An 18548-nucleotide genomic window follows, 5' to 3' on the forward strand; every position below is an offset into this window, starting at 1 on the left:
AATCTCTGTTATAATGCTACTCTGTGCGTTCGTCAACTGTCTAATAAAATGCATAACATATTAAAGTGTCTTGGGGTTTCCATGTTTTCTACTAAATAAAACTGGTAAATCGAGAGTGTGTGACGCCATTGGCAGGGGACGCAATGACACAGCCTAGTACACTAGTTAAAATTGCTTATTTCTTTGGATTAAAACATTCTTGGAAACATTTGGTATAATGTAAGTACGCAAGTCAGCAAAATAACAATGTTCTAGTGGTTTTTCAATATTTTATCAAAAAACCTTACACATTGTGCCTTTAATGACTTGAATTAATGAATTTTTGGGTGAACTATCCCTTTAAGTTTTAAGATCTGATTTATTCCCATTAAAAATAATTGACAGATACAATTAAAAAACTGTAAAAACTGTAAAAACAGCTTGTCCTTCAGGGTTAAGGGCATTTATTTTACTTCATTTTATTAATATTTATGAACAAAGTAAAACATAACTTAGACATGAATTTTGAAACCATTGAAACCACCTTACGAAAAAATAATCTTAGTCTCTCTAAAGAATATTTTTAAAGTACAAATTACTCATTATCAATTGAGTAGTTTAATATCTAGCTTAACTGTACTTACACTTTTATACTTAAACTCACACTGTATAAAATCTTTAAATATATTGCCTGAAACAGCTCTTAATATAATATGCAGTTTTGCTACTTGGGTATGTCGTTTTAAAGGGATAGTTCACCCAAAAATAAAAATTCTGTCATTAATTACACACACTCCTGTCGTTCCAAACTTCTAAGACCTCCGTTTATCTTTGGAACACAAATGAAGAAATTTTTGATGAAATCCGAGAGCTTTCTGACCCTGCATAGACGGCTAAGCAACTAAAATGTTCCCAGGCCCAAAAAGGTAGTAAGGACATCATTAAAATAATTCATGTGATATCAGTGGTTCAGCCGTAATTTTACGAAGCTACGAGAATACTTGTTGTGTGCAAAGAAACTAAAAAGAACATCTTTATTCAACAATTATTCTCCTCTAAATCACGTATTGCACCATTATCAAGAGTACCACTACGCGTTCCTTTGCAGGTAAACAAGACGTTATGCGTGCGTGTTCTACATCAGCAGCATCACCCGCATGCGTTGTTTACATGCAAAGGTACTCGATCAGAGTTTCCAACTTCTTTTAATGGAAAGTAGATAAAGCCAGCTTGAAAAGTCGCTAGATGACGTCATACGCCATATTGCCTTTTACATATAAAATATATATATTTGCATGTAAAATTAGGGAAGCAACATAATATCTATTTTAACTGAAAGCCTTGCTCCTCTGCCATTCGCTGAATAGAGCAGATGCAAAGAGAGAGGTTTGTGCACACCGGAAAACAAAACCTCGTGTTTGTAGACCTACAATTCTCAGAAACTAAATAAGGTTTGTCCAAGAAGCCTCTAGATTTGTCGCTAGGTGCTTTTTTGGGGGGAAAAAAGTCACTAAGTTGGCAACACTGCTCCCGATAATGGTGGAAGACGATATTTGGAGGAGAATTGTTAAATAAATTAGTTATTTTTGTGTTCTCTACACAGACTATTTTAATGATGTCCTTCTTTTCTAGGCCTTGAACATATCAGTTGTGTTGCCATCTATGCAGGGTGAGAAAGATCTCAGATTTTATCGAAAGTATCTTAATTTGTCTTTTTAAGATGAACGAAAGTCTTACGGGGTGAATAATTAATGTCAGAATGTTCATTTTTGGGTGAACTATCCCTTTAACATCTCCTTTAGATCTCCTTTAGATTTACTGTGGAAGACCTATTTTGATATGATTTTTGCAGTGTTTGCAGTGAACTTGAGACATTGATCTATAACAGCAGTTCTGTTTGCCAGCGTGCATTGGAGCAGATTATTTCAACTTGGCAATGGCTTTCTAAGCTTTATATCTGAGCAGATGATTCTTACCTTTCCCATAAGCTGCAAACATTAGGATCTCGGGGGTCCAAAGACAATGACAGTTCACACACACAGCCCAAGACAAACAGGACCACACAGATCTTCGCCGTCTTCATCCTGCTGTAAAGAGAAAAACAGTCAAGTAACTTATAAAACTCTGCCCCTCAGAACTGTTGATGTGACACTGCAAGGCCAACGCAAACCTCTCCTTCCATTTTAAGACATATTGAAGCCATCTGGTTTTATTTATGGGGAGGCTTTAGGCACGCCGTAGGAAAGGGACAGACAAGTCTCCCATGGTGAGGATTTCGGAGACTAACAGCAGCTTTATGAGCACATGCTCTCAGACACACAAACACAGGACACACACACACACACACACACACACACACACACACACTGTATTTAGAACAATCTCAGGATACATACTGGCTCTATAAAGAGTCTTTTCCTTCAGTATAAGAAAACTGCAAACCCTGAAGTGTGTCAGTCAGTAACAAAGGCCTTCCTTGTCTGGACACCTAGTGGAATTACTATTGTGTTCTGTCTAATAAGTATAGTACTATACTGAGCAAATTTAAAAAGGAATGTACTGTATCTTCCAAATATAAAACTTTATTTGTGTAGTACAGTAGTGTGAAAACTTTTGAAGGAAAAAAATCAATCTTTCTTAAAGAATACATTTGGAGTAGAAATTATTTCTTAAGTAAAAAAAAAAAGGATTCTAAATAAAAAAAAATCATAAATTAAAATATATAGCTGCCTTTATATTTTAGGAAGGGGGTTGCTCCCAAGAGGAACATCATATTTGGAGGTCCGTGGCGTCAAAAAATGTTAAAACCTCTGGTCTAGTAGACTTTATGAGTGAAGGAGACTCTTTGAAATGATATTGAATCATAAATCATCACTGCCTGTTTGGTTTGACAAAGAATAAAGAAATGCAACTTTTGCACTGTAACACTGAAACTTCTGAAAGGTCAGTTTATCCTCACACGCAACCTAAATCAGACTAGACACAAACAGAATAAAACAGACCAGAATATTGTGTGTAGATGTCAGGTTTTCATTAAAAGCTATAGGATTTTATAGGTCCCTTTACTGGGGTGGAGAGTATATTATCCCTGTTCTTTCTGTGTTTTTTTTTTTTCGGGGCTTCATTAGAAGAAGTGTTCGAGACCACATTGGGATTCCTGCGAGCTGAGAAACTATGAGTGTGTTTAATGAGCAGTGCACCGCGACAGAGAGTCTGTGACAAACAAGTGGTTTAAATCTACTCTGAACCTGAGGCTGCGTTAATTGCATTTACGTTTAAGTAAACAACAGTTTTATGCTGGAGCAGATGGATTTTTTGGAAATAGCGTACTTGTTTCAAGCAGGATATTTGGCTTGCGTAGGGATGCTGACTGTTCAAGTGCTACCTCAATAGAAAATCCATCACATAAATTTATGACACAAGCAACGTTAATATAAAAATATTCTTATTAGCTCAGAAAGCAGGTGTTATATCCACATCTAGGAGGAGACTGCGACAAAAAGTGAATTTGAAAACATCTGGAATTCATGGAAGCCCATTTCCGCAACTGAATAAAAAATAAAAAAGGTATTTGCAACTTTTTATCTCACAATTCAGACTTTTTTTTTTCTCACAATTTCAAGTTTACATCTTGCAATTAGGACTTGTTGCTGAGAATTTTGTGAGACAAACTTACAATTCTGAGAAATAAAGCCAGAGACATAAACTCACAATTCTGACTTTTTTCTGAGAATTGCATAAGACAAACTTGCAATTGTGAGTTATAAAGTCAAAATTGTAAAACAAACGTGCAATTCTGAGAAATAAAGTCACAATTCTGAGAAATAAAGTCAGAATTGCAAGATATAAACTCACAATTCTTACTTTTTTTCTGAGAATTGCATGAGACAAACTTGTAATCGTGAGTTACAAAGTCAGAATTGTGTGACAAATTCGCAATTGTGATTTATAAAATCAGAATTGCAAGATATAAATTCACAATTCTGACATTTTTCTGAGAACTGAGCGAGACAAACTCACAATTGTGAGTTATAAAGTCAGAATTGCAAGATATAAATTCACAATTCTGACATTTTTCTGAGAATTGCAATTTTGAGTTACAATTTTGAGTTGCAATTTTGAGTTATAAAGTCAAAATTGTGAGACAAACTAGCAATTTTAAGGACTAAAGTCAGAATTGCGAGACAAACTCGCAATTGTGAGAAATAAAGTCAGTTACGAGATATAAACTCAACAATCCTGACTTTTTTTATTAGAATTGCATAAGACAAACTCACAATTGTGAGTTATAAAGTCAGAATTGTGAAACAAACTTGCAACTTTGAGAAATAAAGTCACAATTCTGCCTTTTTTCTGAGAATTGCATGAGACAAACTTGCAATTATGAGTTATAAAGTCAGAATTGTGAGACAAACTCGCAATTGTGAGTTATAAAGTCAGAATTGCAAGATATAAACTCAAAATTCTGACTTTTTTCTGAGAATTGCGTGAGACAAACTCACAATTTCGAGTTATAAAGTCAAAATTGTGAGACAAACTAGCAATTTTAATAACTAAAGTTAGAATTGCGAGACAAACTCGTAATTGTGAGAAATAACGTAAGAGTTATGATATATAAACTCACAGGTTTCACTTTTTTCTGAGAATTGATCAATACAAACTCGCAGTTGTGAGTAATAAAGTCAGAGTTATGAGATATAAACTCAACAATTCTAACTTTTTTCTGAGAATTGCATAAGACAAACTCACAATTGTGAGTTATAAAGTCAGAATTGTGAAACAAACTTGCAAGTTTGAGAAATAAAGTCAGAATTGTGAGACGAACACGCAATTCTGTGAAATAAAGTCAGAATTGGGAGATACAAACTCACAATTTTGACTTTTTTTCTGACAACTGAGCCAGACAAACTCGCAATTGTGAGTTATAAAGTCAGAATTGCAAGATATAAACTCACAATGCTGATTTTTTTCTGAGAACTGCATGAGACAAACTAGCAATTTTAAGAACTAAAGTCAGAATTGCGAGATATAAACTCGCAATTGCAGAATTGAGTTTACATCACGCAGTTCTCAGAAAAAAAGTCAGAATTGTGAGACAAATTTATTTCTCAGAATTACGAGTTTGTCCCACAATTCTGACTTTATAACTCACAATTTGTGTGTGAGTTTGTGTCATGCAATTCTCAGAAAAAGTCAGAATTGTGAGTTTACATCTCGCAATTCTGACTTTATTTCTTAAAATTGCGAGTTTGTCTCACAATTCTGACTTTATAATGACTTATAATGACTGACTGACTGACTTCATATATTGCAAGTGACTTTGAGTGATTCATTAAAAAGAACTGGGAACAGTTTGTTGCTGCTTGCAGGAAAAACACGCTTTACTGACTGTCTAGATTTTAAATTACATTTGCAAATATTTAGTTTTTTGTAACATTGTCCATTTGAGTCACAAGCTTGAGTAAGTTCCAAGTAACATTCAAGTAAGTTTGATCTCTCTTGCTAAACTGTTGCAGGACTGCAGGGCTTTAAAAGGTGCAGTATTAAACCATGAGTTGATTTTAATGAGCCGAACAGATGCTGTGCCCGCACTCGACTGCTTTCATGTGGACAAATTATGGGGAGGACGCATTACACGGCACAAACAAGACGGGAGAGAGAGTGAGGGATTTCTTTCATCAACATTTTGTTTGCATCTGACACCAAGGATTGGTGCCACGTTAAAAATGAGTACCATACGGCAGGATATTTTTAGGGGACACACTCACAAATGTCAAACTCTCCGCATCTGAGTACTAGCGTGAGTGAGAGTGCTCTGATCACCCAAACCAAAGACGTTCTGTCATTTGAAAGGTCCTGGGTGAAGATAAGGGCAGAATGGAAAATGAATGAAAACACATGTAGTCATCCGATTCTGGCAGGGTCAGTAAAGTACAGTCCTCATGCTCGGGAAGAGTCCAAAGTCAATGCACACTATAATCATTCACACAGATACGAGATTTTCATGCAGTTGGATATTGTGATTGAATTTCCATGGTTTTAACGGGATTATTTTGTATGACTATAATTCAAATCCAGACAACTAGGAAGACTTTGTGTGCATCTATATCTCATTAGAGCATTAGCATGTTTATTATAAACATGAGACGTAATGCCAGAAAAATGACTCTCAAAAAGATTCACGAAACAGCCTTAAACTTGCTCATTAAATCACTTTTAGAGCCATTACAGAATTCACTGAATTTCACTAAATGTACCATAAGTCATTTATTACATCTGATTTGACATTAACCAGAACCCTTTCTGAGTCTATACTTTACGTTTAAGACATGACCGTAACCATGGTTTAAAAATAAGTTCGATTATGGGTGGGGTTATGAATTATGCTATAATAACCCCTACAAATACAACTCACTATATACACTAAACACTTTAAAAGAGACAGACATGTAGATGTTTGTAAAAGATGTTATCTCTGATTGGAGGGATTAGCATTGTATATATTATACAGTATCATATGTATTGCATCCAAATTTGTTAATACTGTAAGTTAAGGGTGGATAATTTGATCAGTTTTTATTATTATTGCAACAATACATATTATTGTTAAAAGTTGTCATTAATAACAATTGCTGTGTAGATGATAACTTTGTGACTTTGTGAAAATTTAAAGGAGTACACTTTTAGAACAAAAATTTACAGATAATGTACTTACCCTCTTATCATCTAAAATGTTCATGTCTTTCTTTCTTAAGTCGTAAAGAAATTATGTTTTTTGAGGAAAACATTTCAGAATTTCTCTCCATATAATGGACTTCTATGGTGCCCCCGAGTTTGGACTTCCAAATTGCAGTTTCAGTGCAGCTTCAAAGGGCTCTAAATGATCCCAGCCGAGGAAGAAGGGTCTTATCTAGTGAAACGATCGGTTATTTTCTAAAAACATTTACAACTTATATACTTTTTAATCCCAAACGCTTGTCTGTGTATTCCAGTTCATGACAGTTAGGGTATGTCTAAAAACTCCCATCTGATTTTTTCCTCCAACTTCAAAATCTTCCTAGAAAATAACTGATCGTTTTGCTAGATAAGACCCTTCTTTCCTCGGCTGTGATCGTTTAGAGCCCTTTGAAGCTGCCTTTTGGAAGTTCAAACTCGGGGGCACCATAGAAGTTCATTATATGATATTATTTCCTCAAAAAACATAATATCTATGACTTAAGAAAGAAAGACATGAACATCTTGGATGACAAGGGGGTGAGTACATTATCTGTAATTTTTTCGTTCTGAAAGTGAACTACTCCTTTAACTACTATACTGAATGAAACAGCGTAGACTTTTACTTTTTGCTTTTAATGCCTTACTGAATGTGGTATCTTGTTAGCAATAACCTGTCTGTGGGCTTTTTTGATTACTGTCAGTTGAAGTGCCTATATTGATATAAGATATTGCTATGAAAACAAATAAAAAAATAAAAATAGACAAAAAATAAACTAGTTTATAGTAAATTATAGTTTGTAGTTTGTAGTAAATTAGTTTATCTTTTGTAAATATGATAAGATAAAGATATCGCTAACCCAAAGTGTCAAAATAAGTAGAAAAGACAAGTCCAAAGACGTTTACAATAGCTGGATCTGGCAACACAGCTGCGTTTACTCCGCCAGCTAAACATTTATGCAAACTATCTAAACTCATACATGCAGACACTCATATTAGGAGGTTTAACCAGCAAATTAGTCATTCAGAAAACAAATTTTATTTTTGAACATGAAAAATTGACCGAGGTCTGGACCTCAGTGACCTCATAGCTGGCTACGACCTTGGTTCAAGAAACTTGCAGCAGTCTATTTCTGGATGGCTGAATTCGGAAAGTGCATAGCTAGTTTTACTATTTCTACCATTTATATTCTTTTTTTCTTTCTTCAAACAGAAAAGGGTCAATTTTTCATTTTCAAATTCAGATTTAATAAATATAATATAGTATATATAATAGTATATATAATAAATATAGGAAATTTACAAAATATCTTCATGGAAGGTTCACATATTACTCTTTGCTACAAATACATCAGTGTCAAATGGAACAAATACTTTAAAAACAACCATTTATATACCTCAAAACATTGTACAGCATTGTCCTTCAATAAAGCACACAGCAGTGTTCCTTTATAAAAGGTTAAAGAAGCTATGCTCTCAACTAAGTGTTTTTTAACAATAATCTTTACCAAGGGATTGTAATTTCTCAACTAAAAAGGCAAAATGTCTCATAAATGTTTCATTATAGGAGCTAATGGCTCTCTCATCTTTTTGTGTGTGTGTGTGAAGCTTTGCTTTGGCCATAGTGTTGCGTCTCATGCTGTTTTTGAACATCCCTCCGTGTACATTGTGGTTTTAAGAAACTGTGTCAAGTTAAAAATAGTCCAAAATTTAAAAATGCCTCTTGAGATATCTCCTTTCTGAACTATGTAGCATCTTATGTAATTAGCCCCCTGAAATGTGTCTGATCGAGATCGGGTGGGCATAAAACTAGCCTAAGAGCACCTTTTTGCAAACTACTTTTGGAACACAAATAAAAGCTAAAAAAATGTACACGCAGTCACAATTTCTCATAAGTCTATTTCAGTTTTGATTAAAGTAAATTAAATTTGGATTAAAAACTCCTTAGGTTTGTATTCTGGTAATGGGGTTATTATACACAGAGGCACATGGCATTGATCAGATTTCCTTATTTCCTTTCCTGTCCCTCTCCACAACTGCTTGAGGCCGCATGCTAATTTAAGGAGAAAATATTAGTCATTATTTGGAACGGAGGGACATAGGGAAAGGAAAAGAAGAAGAAAAGAAAAATGAGCCATCAAAAAAGAGAGAGAAACAAAAAAAGTAAAGCGAGAGGGGGAGAAAGGTTGCATAATAGCTTTGGACCCTATGGACCCGCATGCATAAATAGACTCTCATATAACATCTCATAATAATCATTCCAGTTCTCCTCCAATTCCACAGACCACGGACAAATGTAGCAAAGAGCAGATATCCTGGCAGGATCCAACTAACATGCGCTCATTCAAGCAAAGAAACACATATACTGAAACTGCCAAACTTGCTATGAACTATATTGGGGGAAGGCTGGAAAATGAGAAAAATAAGCTCTTAAACAGTCAACGTGTCTTTCTAAATCCGCTGTTGTAGAAGTCCACTTCAACAAAGATTAGATTTGTGTATTAATAAAAATAACACATAAACCTCTACGCCCCTCCAGAGAGCATCCAAAGCTGACATCAGGACTTGAAAGATGCAGGACTTAACACAAATTCATGGCCATTCGGAAAATGAGCGAAATACAGCTGGAAAACCAGTATATTCGGCCCTTCCGTTTTAAGAAAGATAGTGGCAACACAACAGTAACCAGAGCTTGGGGAGCACAGCCAGCTGAAATGCTTATCTGTCAGTGAGGTCATACTGTATGTCTGCTCCTCAAAGCATCTGTTATACACAGATGTTATTGTTGCAGTTTATTTGAAGTTGCCATTTATATATTTCATTAGATTTAATAGTTTGTTGTACATAAGCAGAACAGTTTATTACTCTCTGGAGTACTCGATAGGTCAATTTCGTGCACAAAAAAAATTACCGTAGGATTTACTTTGAAACAATGCAAAATTTGTCAAAGCTCCCATTGAAAATACATTGACAAACATATCCCTTTATAATCCCTTATATAATCATCTGACTGTACAGTGGAGAATAAAATTAGTCTATAAATATTTGATTTTTTTATGAAATATGTGACCCTGGACCACAAAACCAGTCTTAAGTAGCACGGGTATATTAGTAGCAATAGCCAAAAATACATTGTATGGGTCAAAATTATCGATTTTTCTTTAATGTCAAAAATCATTAGGATATTAAGCAAAGATTGTGTTCCATGAAGATATTTTGTAAGTTTCCTACCATAGTTATACATAAAAACTTTTTTATATATATATATATATATATATATATATATATATATATATATGCATGGCTAAAAACTTCATTTGGACAACTTTGAAGGCAATTTTTACAATATTGTTATTTTTTGGCACCCTCAGATTCCAGATTTTCAAATATTTGTATCTTGGCCAAATGCTGTCAAACCATACACCAATGGAAAGCTTATTTACAAAATAATCAAGGGATTTTAAAATTTGTACAGTAACCACTGTAGCATGAAAGAAGACTAGAACTAATATTTTGGAGGGTTACAGCTGTCAGAAATTGGTTGGAAGTGTAGAGGCCTTTGCTTTGAATGACTTCAGCACATCCACGGCCGCAGGACATCACTAGTTTCTCAGACTGTGCTGGTGTAATCTTGGTTCCCTTTTCTTTCACTCTCTTCCATAGTTTGGTAACTGTAGTGGCTTTCTTAGCCATAACTTTGTCGCCAAGGATTTCCCAGAGATTTTCAGCTGGGTTTAGATCAGTAGTCTGAACCGGCCATTTCATTATTTCAATGTTTTTAACTTCAGGAACTGCTTTACCCGTTTTGAATTGTGATAGGCACGTAGTCTTGCATGAAAATTGCAGGCTGATTGTAAGATGCTTGCAGGGAAGGAACTGCTGCTGAAGGAGGTTCTGATAAACATTTGCATTTACCCTGCCATATGTCTACAGTGCATTCAGAAAGTATTCAGACACCCTTTACTTTTTTCAATTTTGTTATGTTGCAGCCTACTACAATTGTTTAAATTCATTTATTTTTCATTAATCTACACCCCGTACCTCATAATGACAAAATGAAAACAGAATTTTAGAAATTTCTATACATTTATGTAAAAGAAAAACAAAACTGAAATATCACATTTCCATAAGTATGCAGACCCTTTGCAACAACACTTGAAATTTAGCTTGGGTGCCTCCCATTTCTCTTGATCATTGCTGAGATGTATCTACATCTTCATTGGAGTCCACCTATGGTAAATTACATTGATTGGACATGATTTGGAAAGGCACACATCTCTCCATAAAAGGCCTCACAGCTGATAATGCATATCAGAGCTAAATCCAAGCCATGAGGTCAAAGGAACTGCTTGCAGAGCTCAAAGACAGGATTGTATTGAAGCACAGATCTGGGGAAGGCTACAAAAAAATTCTGCTGCACTGAAGGTTCTCTAGAGTACAGTGGCTTCCATAATTTTCAAATGGAAAAAGTTTGGCATAACCAGGATTCTTCCAAGAGCTGGTCACCCAGCCAAACTGAGCAATTGATTGTCTAGACTGGTGACCTAAAACCTGATGGTCACTCTAGTTAAGCTCCATGATCATAAATGCAGATGGGAGAAACCTACAGAAGGACAAACATCACTGCAGCACTCCACCAATCTGGGCTTTATGGCGGTGTGGCCAAACTCAATCCTATCCTCAGTGAAGACACATGAAAACACGCTTGCCATTTGCAAAACTGCACCTAAGGACACTCAGACTCTGGAAAACAAGATTTGAAGGGAAACCAGGCACTGCTCATCACCTGCAGAGCACTATCCCAAGTGTGCTGGTGGCAGCCTCATGCTATGGGGCTGTTTTTTAAAGTAGAAAAGTAGAAGAAAAACTCAATGCACCAAAATATTGAGATAGCCTTAATGACACCTAGTCCAGAGCATTCAGAACCTTAGACTGGGCCGAAGGTTCACCTTCCAACAGGACAATGATCCTAAGCCAAGGCAACACAGGAGTGGCTACGGCAACTCTGTGAATGTCCTAGAGTGGCCCAGCGAACATCGCTTGAGAGACCTGAAAATGGCTGTCCACCGACTGTCCCCATCCAACCTGACTGAGCTTGAGAGGATTTGCAAAGACAAATGACAGAAAATTCCCTAAACCAGGTGTGCAAAGCTTGTTGTTTCATACCCAAAAAGACTCGAGGCTGTAATTACTGCCAATAGTGCTTCAACTAAGTACTGGGTAAAGCATCTAAATACTTATGTAAATGTGATATTTCAGTTTTTTCTTTTTAATAAATTTACCGACATTTCTAAAATCCTATTTTCACTTTGTCATTATGAGGTAGATGAGTGTAGATTATTGAGAAAAAAATGAATTTAAACAATTGTAGTATCAGGCTGCAATATAACAAAATTGCTAAATATTTAAGGGGGTCTGAACCAATTCCCCATTGAGAGTCTCCATATTCTGTCCTCTCGTGTGTTTGTCTTAAATGGACAACCAGCCTTTTTGGGGAACTTGAATTAGTGTCACTGTAAACCTGCAATATTTGAGAAATCACAGTCTCCACTGTACATGATAAACATTACCTGACTGTACATTATTGTTGTTTGAGCTAGTGTACATTAATCTTCAAAACCAGAAGGAGACAAAGTTCATGACTGCAGTAACCACTTAGACCAAAGTCAAACTCATTTTCAATCACATTCAACCTCAGCGAAAACAACCTCATAAAAACATCTCAACAGACTAACAGCGAGCTTAAAGGGTTACTACAGTCTATTATAACAGCAGTCTGCTGTTGACCCGCTCCTGTTCTGGCAGTACGGATATATGTTATTTGCCCCACCATTGTTTACCTTGCCAGCAAGAGCAAAGAAATGAGGTAAAGGAATAATACAGAGCTGACTGTCATCTGACCAAAACCCCAGTCCTGGCTCAGACTCACTAACTCCAGTTAAACCAGTAAATCTAAGTTACGGTAAACTGGCATAAAATACCCATAATATAAAACATCTGGGGCTGAATTTCAAAACACACTTTGAGCCTCCGCACCACAGAGTGTTTAGCTGGCTGTGGTCTGGGTTCAGCGTAGCGCCACATAGTGTGTGTCTATGTGTCTTTAAGTGTGGGGGTGGGGGGTAGTGAACCCCTCATCAATAAACCAGGGGTTAGTGAGTCAGTGGTATATTGTACCCCACCCATTTTTCCATGTTTAAAGCTACACTAATCTCAAAGGCTGTGGCGATGTGTATTTCTATGGTAAATGCTTGGGTTTGGCAAGCCCCCGACTCACTATGAGTATTTTGTGATGCAGATTCATACTGTAGAATTCTCTGTTTATGTCTCTGCTAGAAAAATAATTATCATGCCAAATGCTTCACAATTTTTGCTGGCTGGTTTTATGCAGCTTGCTGCAATTTTGTTTACGGACATTACCTACCTCATAAAAACATTACAGCCACACAGGAACAGCAGAGTTTGGTGGGATTGTGGGAAGGCGTCATATAGGGACTGGGTCTGAACCACCAGAATATCCACTTACGGGCCATACAAGCCATAATTACACTGGAAAAACACATAAACTGCCAGCTAGCGTTTGTTCTGATCCAACTCAAGTGACAGTGGATACATTTCAGTTGGAATGTGATTTTGCAAAAAAAAAATCAAAAATCAAAAATGTTTTTCATTTAATAATTATACAGTATGTTTATAATATTATATAAACATTGTTTATCAGCAATCTCCATAAAACTGATTGCACAGACCAAACTGTAAGTCGTGAATACTTGAAACTTGAAGGGATGGTAGTACTCACACTGCCAACAACGTCACCAAGGCTCACCCCAATTGGCCTGACGGGGACACTACAACAATCAAAAGTACGAAATCGCTCATAACTCCTAAACCTTCAGTCGCAGGCTCAGATTTGAGTAGCGAAATTTTTGGGTATTTTGGATTTTTTTGCAAAACTTACTTTTGCCAACTAGACCTAGGTTTTTCGCCCGATTGGAACCAAACCAGTGCAGAAAGATTCTCTGGAGAGCGAATATCAATAATTATCTAAAAAAGCCAAACCTTCGACTCACCATCGCAAAGGGATGCCAAAATCTTTGAAAGGGGCAAAGCCACTTTTAATAAAATGCCTGTAACTCCTGAACAGAATGAGATATCTTCGCCAAACTCAGAACGCTTATGTAAGAACTCAATCTGAGGTTGCAGGACAACAATCGTGGAGCTTGGCCACTTGGTGGCGCTATCAGAAGAAAATGGCCATACCTACTCAACCATTTGTCCAGTCAACTTGAAAATCTTTGTGCACGGTCTTGGTCCAAAGTGCCACAAGTGTCTATAAGGACATTTGCGTATCTCGAAAAAAAAAACATGGCTTCCAATTGGCCGTGTCCCCAAAAGTCTGTGAGAAATTTGAAAGAAAGTGGCCACTGGGGGGGTGATACAGCGTTTTTTAAGAACATAAATGATTGTACATTGCATGGTTTTCTGCACATACACACGATATTCATATCATATGACAGAACTCCTCATTCCGGACAACTTTGCCTCTAGAACCACTGCTGTCAATCAAACTGTTTGTTAAATGATTGAGATGTAAAACACCTACTTTTCGCTCAGTCTGGAAAAAACAACTGCAGAACAATTCTTTGGACTCTCTAGGTCAATAATTATCCAAAAAATGTTGAAATTTACCCTTTGGGAAGCTATAATGGGGTCGTTTAGAAAAGGGGCCTGTCCAAATTTATTTAAAATCCTATAAAAACCTAAAGGAAAACTCAAAACTTCATGAAACCTGCTGAGCACATGCGATTCTAAACAAGCATGCAAAGTTTTAAGGAGATAGGACCACAGCTGGCGCTATAACAGTCATAAATGTTACAAAATATAACATTTCTATGGTAAATTACCTGTATTTGCAAAGAAAGGCTTGCTACATAATGTCTTTTTCATATGTAATTAAATGCCTTAAAGCGCTTGAACCCTGCTAATCGCTGCTTGCAGCTATATTTCAATCTGAACTCATAGTTCATTGCTATTATGAGATCCCTTATATTGAAAAACAGTATTTTTCAGTATTTTTCAATTCATAGCATTATATTATGTAATTCAGATTTATTTCTTTGCCTGGGTTACTCTTATTTGATTTGTCTGTCCTTATTAAACAGGATATTTTACCCAATGAAAATACTGTTATTAATTACTCTCACGTCGTTCCAAATCCAGACTATTTTATTGATGTCTTTACCACCTTTCTGGGCCTTGAACGTGGTAGTTGCATTGCTGTCTATGCAAGGTCAGAAAGCTCTCAGATTTCATCAAAAATATCTGTGTTCTGAAGAAAATGAAGGTATTAAGGGTTTGGAACGACATAAGGGTGAGTAATTAATGATGGAATTTTAATTTTTGGGTCAAATGTCCCTTTAATTGTTCCCCTAACTGTCAAAATACATCGATTTAAATTAAATGTTTGATGTAAAATGTTAGCATGAAATACACACTGTTCATTTTTCCCCATCTTCCCCTACGGTGAGAGAACAGAAGCATCTCCACTTTTGATGAATAGCAATAGCTGGAATGTTGAACTTTGACTTTCAAGTTCTTATTAGTCACTGTTCAATTTTCACCCACACTAATTTCTCCCCAAAGCTTTGCGTCTCTGCTGCAAGCTCTCTGTTTTTGCATTTCTGTTCGGTTATGCCACAAACGCAGCACAATTGGTTCCTTTCTGCAAACAGAAACACATTTCTGTTTTATCTTTTAAACGAAAGACAAAACACAGAGCTTCGAGGGGAATGGCCGTCCACAGCACAGATGGATTTGTAATACTGTTCTTCCCAGCATGAGTAACAGAGGTCTCAAACCCAAACACTCTTAGCAGATGAAGTGACATGTTGGCTGCTGTCTGCCAGCCCTCCAGCTAAAACACCCCTATACCAGCTTTCACATGCTGTTGCCCAAGAAATTGTGATGGAAACCATATAAACACCGCTGTAAAGAACCGCTTGAGAAAGAAAATCTGAATGACTAAACATGCCTCCTAAAATAACCATCAAGTGCTTTTGTAAGAGAGTTGAGTTTGTGCAATATATTTTGTTTTTGATTTCTAGTGTTTTTATTACATTTTACTTAATGAATACAATATGCAAATGCAATTTTTGGTAAAATAGTATTTGTTTGTATACAGTGTATTTATTTTTATTATTTATGTATTTCTGTAATGACAAATAAATTACGCAACCAAATTTTGTCTTTATAATATCACACTTAGTATTGCACACAATTTAAAAATCTCTCTATACGTGAAACATATAGCTGCCTTAATATTTTTGGAAGGGAGTCATAATATTTGGGGGTTCTTGGCAGGGCTTCACTAGACCCTTTTTATTTCATACTGTAAAATACCACTGTGCCCCAGTAAAACATAACTGATTAATACTTATATGTCAATGGAGATTTCTGTATACTGACTTGAGAATCAATTTCCCTGATAATACTTCAACAATCAAATCATGCGTTTTCAATCAGCTGTTTAGAATCAGAACTAGTGACGCTAGGCTTACAAATGAATCACTCTTTTGATTGGTCAGATGGGTCTGAAACTGTTTGTGGTTCAGTTTGATTCATTTGGACAGTTCACTAAATTGTTTACAGCAGTTTCTCACATCAATGTAATGGGTAATTGGTTATTTTATAAGCCATAAAACAAAAGATCACTTGATGAGGTGGATATGTAATTACAATCCATTATAGAAAACCCTGTTTTGAAACCATATAATAACTTTGAAAGAGGAACTGACCCAAATTTTAATTATTTACTTCATTGATTCTTTGATCATTGTACAATCCTCTGATGCTTTTATGGTGTGTTTGTGTTCTTTTAGAACACTCCACTTCCACAGTATTTGCATAGAAAAGCACACATTTCCTCCTTTTGTAAAGCCCTATGATTTCCTATGATTTCGGACAGAATCACAGAATCCAGTCATAAAAATGGAATTTACTGCATAACATGGAATGTCACGGAAGTTGCCAAATTTTGGATGAATAAATCAAAAGAAGTGATATGGACTAGTATCTGTGAATATTAACCTGCAAAAATGCTATTCAAATGTTCTGTGTGTCTCTGTGTGAATGAATGGCGCAGAAACTGTGACAGAAATATTTTACTCAATGTAATGATAGTACTACTATTATTATTAATTGTTATTAAAACATTACTTTTTAAATGAATATTTACCAGAATTTATTCACCAGAAAAATTTAAATACATGACAAAGTATTTCTGAAATAAAAAAGAAATAAAAAAAGTATACATTTTTGATTTTAAAAAAATAATAGATATGCTTTTCATTATTAAAACCTAATGAAAATGCAATCCAGACAATTAATGGAAAACACACAATTTGCTAAAAATAAAACTGAATAAAAAAAAAAATTAAACATTTAATATGGCCTTAAATTTTTTTTAGTTTTGTTATACAATTAAGAAATTGCTGTTAAATTGTGTCAAAGTTTCATGGTTTTAATTAATAAGACATGCTTTTTGATTAATATATAATTTTTTTATTTAACCATTAACCACCACGCAAAGTCAGAAATTACAGCAGGAAAAAACGAATTAAGTACAATTATAACAAAAAACGGAATTTGGGGGAAAATAAAACAGATTTCATTGGGCCATACAGTACTTTTGTGCTTCAGAGAAGAAAATAAATAAAAATAAACTGAATTTAAGAAAAAAATACATATTTCATACTGCCTTTTAAAATGTAAAATGTTACACATTTAATAAATTGCTGTCCAATGTGTACGTTTCAAAGTTTCATGATTTCACTTAATTAGAGATGCTCTTTGATTAATATTTTTAATTTAATCATTAAAACAGAGTCAGAAAACAAAACAAAAAATGAAGGCCTTGTCCACACTAATACATTTTCTTTTGAAAACATATCTTTTTATCTTTGTTTTGGCCATCAGTCCACTCTGAGAGCTTTTTGAAAATGGTCTCCAAAGTGGATAAATTCGATGATGCATATTTAGTCATTTTTTTTAGACACTGTATCAATAGATATCTATATTTATACCTATACTGTACATGTTATGTGCCATTTACTTCCACACTACTGCTTCAGATGTGTCATTTTGTACATTATATCACAGTCCTGCAAAGATGACAGAAAATTTAATCGCTTTTGATGTTTGCGGCAAAACATGAGGGCAGTTGCGTTTTAGATCAGACATACAATCGGGAGTGAGTGAGAGCTGGATGCGTCAGTAAATGATATTTTCCTAAATAAAATGATCCTGGCAGATGAATTGCATAAAAGCGTATCATGTCTGTTCCATCTGTATAATCTGTATACACATGCGCACAGTAAAGCAAATTCAATGAAAATGCTTAAAAACGCTAGTGTGGATGCTGTTTTCAAATGTATCCCAATTAAAAGATTAGTTCACTTTCAGAACAAAAATGTACAGATAATGTACTTATCAACTTGTCATCCACGATGTTCATGTCTTACTTTCTTCAGTTGTAAACAAATTATATTTTTTGAGAAAAACTTTTCCAGAATTTCTCTCCATATAATGGACTTCTATGGTGCCCCCAAGTTTGAACTTCCAAAATGCAGTTTAAATGCAGCTTTAAAGGCCTCTAAAGCCGAGGAAGAAGGGTCTTATCTAGTGAAACGATTCGTTATTTTTAAACAAATTGACAATTTATATACTATGTAGGAGAATTTAGTTGGGGAAGAAAACGAGATGGGAGTTGCTGCATCGCAGAGACGAGACAAGATGAGCATTTTAGGTTAAAAAGTATACAAATTGTCAATTTGTTTAAATAATAACCAATCGTTTAG

General features: G+C 35.3%; 1 protein-coding gene across 1 annotated transcript in view; it reads right to left on the reverse strand.

The window, feature by feature from the left end:
• Nucleotides 1–18548, reverse strand: part of pear1 (platelet endothelial aggregation receptor 1) — an 85178-nt gene that overhangs the window by 51713 nt on the left and 14917 nt on the right. The window contains exon 2 of the mRNA XM_073846746.1: nucleotides 1956–2066. Coding sequence (XP_073702847.1) covers nucleotides 1956–2062 — 107 coding nt within the window. The 5' untranslated portion in view covers nucleotides 2063–2066. The remainder of the gene's footprint in view (nucleotides 1–1955; nucleotides 2067–18548) is intronic.

Source organism: Garra rufa, chromosome 9 (assembly GCF_049309525.1).
Source record: "Garra rufa chromosome 9, GarRuf1.0, whole genome shotgun sequence".
In the NCBI taxonomy this organism is placed as follows: domain Eukaryota; kingdom Metazoa; phylum Chordata; class Actinopteri; order Cypriniformes; family Cyprinidae; genus Garra; species Garra rufa.